Below are 6000 nucleotides of genomic sequence, written 5' to 3' on the forward strand. Positions count from 1 at the left end.
GCGATTCCACAGGCCCCAGGCCTGCTTTCTAATTCTTTTGTGGCTCTTATACCACTATTTTAGTATCTGGTTTGTGAGGCCCCTAGGGCATAACGAATACTGTGCAACTTATTGTATATTAATTGAGTAACTTGTATTGTACTTTTACCTCTGACCTCATAAAGAGTGCAGAGGGGTTGCGTTTAGAATAAATACATATATATTTGATATATACCTTGTGTGGTGTCCTTTCATTTGGTACTCAATGGATTATAATTGGTAAAACAACTTGCTTAATACGCTCTTTGAAGTCTTAGCCAGATGACTGCTGGTCCATGCTACCACTAGGATAGCTTTCTTTAAGGTTTACTTTACAACCACCATCAATAAGGGTCGATTAGACTGGTGCAAGGTACCCACTAGAACTAGTGGACATCATATGCCAGGCTAACTTCTCGCAGGCAATACAGACAAGTAAGGATACAACTCATTATTAAAAACCAGCTCTGAGTGCTATAATGAATATAAAATAGAACAAGTAAAGTGCAGAGGTAATGAGAAATTAGCTTGGTAGACAGACTGGGTGGTTGAAATGATGGGCACAGAGGGGCAGATATAATTCCCAGTGCGCATTAAACTGATAGAGCCTGACTACAGCATGGACAACCTCTTTCTGTGTCTTAAGGTCCCTGTTAAAAAGCTTGTGACCCCAAAACAGACCATGGGAGAGGAAAGCATTTGCACGCCTTACTTGAGTGAATTGAGCAATTCTGAGCAGCTGGAGTATAAACATTTTGCGCAGGGGGTCATAAAAACACAAAAAAGATAAAATGTATCCTGCTCAGAGAAGTTGCCGCAGAGACACGGCTTTAGAACACCAGGTTTCATGTAGCCTTTGGGAAAAGCTAGTAGTCAAGATACCAGATTCAGTCATGATCTGGTTAACACAAAGCGATGATATACATTAGTAACCAGTAACAAGTAAGGCTGTACCTGTCGACTCAATATCAATGTAACAAACCTTCTCAGAGTAGGCTTGGCTAGCTCCTTGTCTTCCCTTAGCCCCTGTCCTTTGGCCATAAACTGATGGTTGATGTCCCTGATAGTTGACAGGCCTAAAGTCCTTGGGTTGACATACAGGTCGGGCGGCCTAACCATTTAATTTGCTCCATATTGTACTTTAACCAGGGGATGCATAAGGCCCCCTCGTGTACAGTGCAGTCTGCTATGAGAAGTTGGTTTAAGGTAGGTGTGGGACAGGCCCAGATTCTCAGTCAGTGCAGAAGGGGCACAACGGCAATGAGGTCAGAGATGTACCCCATGCCAAGCTCCTCCTATAAAATGAGCGATGGAATAGTGGGGGGAATGGCAAGAAGTTTGCGCATGAATTTGTTTTCTGCTCCCAGGTTGTCCCCGCATCTTTATAACCCCAAACATCACACCCATATGTGGCCATAGTGATGCATTTTTCTCTGTACACCTTAAGCAGAGCGGAGACAGACTTTGACCCCAACCTTTTAGCAAAATCCATAATAGCCCCTGCTGCTCTTGCCAGGATGTTCTTTTTATGTCATCTTTGCACAGTCCAGGTCATCAAACAGCACCCCCAGATATGGGAAGGTTGAAACTTTTGTTAATTCTGCCCCCTTACAGAAAAACCTGGACCTGACAACCTTCCGGGTACCTATTGTCATGGTGTAATATTTCAAAAAATTAGTGGCCAAATCAAGTGAATCCATAAAACCATTTAACAGTTTTTGGGGACCTACAGAAGTCCTGGCAAACTGGACCTAATCGTCTGAGTACAAGAGTGCAGGAATCATCTTAGATCCAGCTCTCGGGATATCTTTACAACTGGATGATAGGATGTCCCCTAGCATATTAATATACAGTGTGAACAGCAGGGAGGCCAAAATGCATCCCTGCCGGACCACTCTCCTGACCTACCAGGAGTCCGTCAGGCCACCATCCTCATTAAAACTCACTGCCCCATGGTGTTATTATCGGTGGCATGTACGAAGGACATCAGGTCTGTGTCCAGACCCAGATCCTGGAGAGTCAGCCACAGCTTGGATCCATTTACACAGTCAAACGCTGACGTTAGGTCGCCATATGCAAGGTTCCCTTCTTAGCATGTGTCTATTTACCGACCACCAGGTGCAGATTGATACATTGGTCGAGCGTCCCTCTACCTTGCCTAACACCATACTGTAGGTCAGAAATAACATTAAAATTATCTAGGCAAAGTGAAAGAGTCTAAAAGCGAAATAATTTGGTAATTGCTAAATTATTTAATGTGTTTTTTTATTGTTTTTGTGCAAACCTTTTTGTTGTTCATGTTTCAAATGTATGTTTTGCAGCTTTAAAGTCCTATAATTCTAAGGGAGGAATAATTGCTTACATGAATGTTTTAACTTACCTCGGTCCATCCTCTTGGGTAGTCCTCTTTTCTTACGAGAAAGTGGATTAAGGACAGGAGCATGAGGTTTAGAAAAATCAACAGGAAAAAAAGAATCAACCCAAAGTATAGAAAAGCAAAACAAATACGGCAAGATAGAATGGGCCAATGATGCTGGGAGAGGAGAAAAGAAACTTATTTTAGGAAATCTTAATGTGGATGTTGCAAATGTGAGTATTAGCTAGACTTAATTGATCTTTTTCTTTGTTCTGTACACTTCTAGGTGACATCACTCGATGAAACAGCTGTAGTTGGGAAGATATCCAAGCAGTGGACTGGACTTTTGAGGGAGGCCTTCACAGATGCTGACAACTTTGGGATTCAATTTCCACTTGACCTTGATATTAAATCAAAAGCTACATTGTTTGGTGCCTGCTTCCTTATAGTAAGTCCACACATTATTATTGTACTTTATTTCAATGCATGCAGAGATGAGTGAAAACAATATAGGCCACCAATGCAAAGTAAAGATAAGAGGTGAGTTTATTTTGCCTGAATGGGACGGAGACTCACAATCAACTGCCAATGCTGTCAGTGTTCTAGAACCTGGGCACAGCCAAGCTCCAGAACATTACTCGAACCTTCTATAAGCCCTTTAACCTAGAACACCACAATGAGTTTGGGGTTTGGCCATATCACTGGTCCACAGTAAACACCTCCCAGAGATGTATGAGAAGTCCATGTGAAAAGACATAACTGAGCTTAAAAATGACTTGGTGTTAAGTAATATTTTAACCCCTTGGTCACATCGCTAATTCTGCTGTGGCCCTGGAGGGGTGGGGGAGGGTGAATGCGGCGCCGCCATGCTAGTGATGAAACCATGCCGTCATGAGTCACGGGCGAGCTGTGCTCATGACGGTGTGGTTCTGTCACGACTCCGTCTACTCACTAATTCACCCACACAGGCGGGGAATCAGCGCCGCGTGGGTGGAGCGTCCGCAGCATGCTGGAACCATGCCATCATGAGCACACGCAGCCCGTGGCTCATGACAGCATGGTTCCGTCATGCGTAGGAGAAGGGGTTAAAGCAAATTGAATGGATCTTTAGGTGGTACATTTGAAAAGCTCCTTTTTCATCAAATACATGAAATGTATTAACTGTTATACTATCCCCACAGTTGGCAATATTACACGTTCTTTCGTTCTTTCAGAAAACACATTCCTGACAATAGTTCATTCTGGATATCTAAGTTTCCTTAATACCCGACACAGCTGTCTTGTTACTCCAACTTGACACAGTAACACACAGTTCCGTCCTCAGTCCCAGGCTCAGGGGCCAGTATCCGTTGTCCAGAAAAGAAGCCACTTTTCACATATGTCCTGCTCTTCAGACACTTTCTCTTCTTTAAGTCACTAATATCACAAATCATCCTCGCAATTCAACTATATCTGATATAGAATGTTATGGTTTTGATATTCAAACAAAAAGAACAGGTAAATTATTAGGCACACACCTTAGTCTTAATTATGAGTGTGTGCACTGACTAGGAAACCCCCAGATTTTGCTAAATAACTCTCACTCACCTACCTAGTAGGTCACACGCTTCATCATAGGGTTCCCCAATTATTTTAAAAACACACCTTACCTGAGCAGCTTTCACACACCACCACCACTTCACCCAAAAATCCAGCTTTGCCCTAATCAGGCATCATAGCATACCCTGGAAACGTTCAGGGTGGGAACCCTATGTTGAAGCATGTCGCCTACTAGGTAGGTGAGTGAGGGTTCTTTTTCAAACCTGAGGGTTTCCTAGGCAGTACACACATCAACAGTTAAGCTTAAGGTGTGTGCCAGATAATTTACCTGTTCTTATTGTTTGGATATTATTATTTGGGAAGAGAAACATGCTAGTCTCCGGGCTTCTCATTCTGCTGTTGAGGGGGTTTTAATATGTTCATTTTTTTCATATGATTTTTAAAGGTACAGAAAAATGTATACTGTTTTTTTGGTAGTTTTATATAGAGCAAAATTGGCCCAAGGGCATTAAAGCATTTTACATAAGCACCAGATTGCATCACACTTTTTTTAGAGGTACAGGGAGATTAAGTGACTTCCTAGAGTCAGAGGATGTTGAGTCCAGGTTGGTACTGAAACCTACTTCTTCAGTTCCAAAGCTGACAGCTATTGCCGTTGAAGTGCATCTATTCCCTATCCAAAAAAGTAACATTAATGGTATTGAGGACAGAGAAGGACGAACTAGATACTGATGAATCATTTAAGTTCCACGGATGGGGAAATGTCCTCTCGGTCTGTGATTTGTACTTATGCACTGTACTTTGGTATACAAAGGACAAGAAGCAGATGCCATTTTATGAAAAGAGTCCATACTCTTTTTTAGTCTTTCTTCAGCAATGGCATCCCCGCCTCACCTCATCTATGTAAGCAATATTATGTACAAGACCTGGACTCAAATTAATATAGATTTTTGGTATCTGATTTGATCATTATCTATTGTCCTGAATGGGCACCGGCTGAAGTAACAAGAAAATGGCTGAACACTCTCCAACACTATAGTGATTGATCTAAACATGGCCGCAGGAAATCCTGCATTGTGGGTTCTGCCACTGAAGTTTTGCTCCACATTTAGTAAGGTTCTCTGCTTTCTTGATATCCTTCTCGTTTTTGCCAAGACGGCTCACAAGGTGGTGCTCAACCATTACTCTGATATAGTGCAACATTAACCCAGAATGTTTGGAGAAATGTACTCTAGTATGATTATTGCTCATATTTCCTTGTATAATTTAGTAGTAACACCCATTAAGGATGATGTACATTTACATCATCAGTGATTTGGTAAAATACAAACAGCAAGTGGCTACCACTGGTGGGGAGGGAAATACTTAACAATGTTCAGTGGTAGTATTGCAAAACACTATTGGACTTTATTTTCCAAACATCCCTATATCTGTAGCCACTCCTGCACAGCAAAGTAATTATAACTGTAGAGTATTACCTTCAGATAGTTCACAACCCTTTAAATGGGGCTGGCGCTGTGCAAAAAAATTCAAAAGACCACCATAAAATCTCCAAAATATAAACTGGTTATTTTCACCATGTGGGAGACATCATGTTCATAGTTCAGAATTATCAACACTAATGACGCAAACAAAGTATTATTAGTTTAGATAACAGATGCTAACTGTATGCCTATGAGATACCTATAAATATAATTTTGTTAAATACATAATCTGACTATTTATATCTTCTTTTTCCCTAGGACTTCATGTTTTTTGAGCACTCACAGAACAATTGAATCAGCTCGGCGTCTTTATTAGAAGAACCATTTTTCTTTCAGATTATATCAATATATATTTTTCTAAAGTAATTATGAAATATGAAAACAATTAATATTTTTTCATTTTTTCCAAATTTGTCACAGTTTTTTTTATTATACTACCTTTTTATTCTGCTGTGTTGCACAAAGTTTTTTTAACATTCTATTTTAATGAGACAGTAACCTTTGTTAAAAAATGATTTATATATTTTTGCACCTTTTGGACTTTTACAATTTCCGTCTTTTGAATTACTGACATTACTTAAATCCTTATTAATAAACTATTGT

General features: G+C 40.5%; 1 protein-coding gene across 3 annotated transcripts in view; it reads left to right on the top strand.

Moving 5' to 3' along the window:
* LOC147683305 (phospholipid scramblase 1-like) overlaps nt 1-6000 on the top strand; it is a 546679-nt gene extending 540679 nt beyond the window's left edge. For all 3 annotated transcript variants that reach the window (XM_086944818.1, XM_086944819.1, XM_086944820.1), the window contains 2 exons: nt 2661-2822; nt 5656-6000. In XM_086944818.1, the coding sequence (XP_086800944.1) occupies nt 2661-2822; nt 5656-5691 (198 nt within the window). In that variant the 3' untranslated portion in view covers nt 5692-6000. The remainder of the gene's footprint in view (nt 1-2660; nt 2823-5655) is intronic.

This window comes from Lissotriton vulgaris, chromosome 11, assembly GCF_964263255.1.
Source record: "Lissotriton vulgaris chromosome 11, aLisVul1.2, whole genome shotgun sequence".
In the NCBI taxonomy this organism is placed as follows: domain Eukaryota; kingdom Metazoa; phylum Chordata; class Amphibia; order Caudata; family Salamandridae; genus Lissotriton; species Lissotriton vulgaris.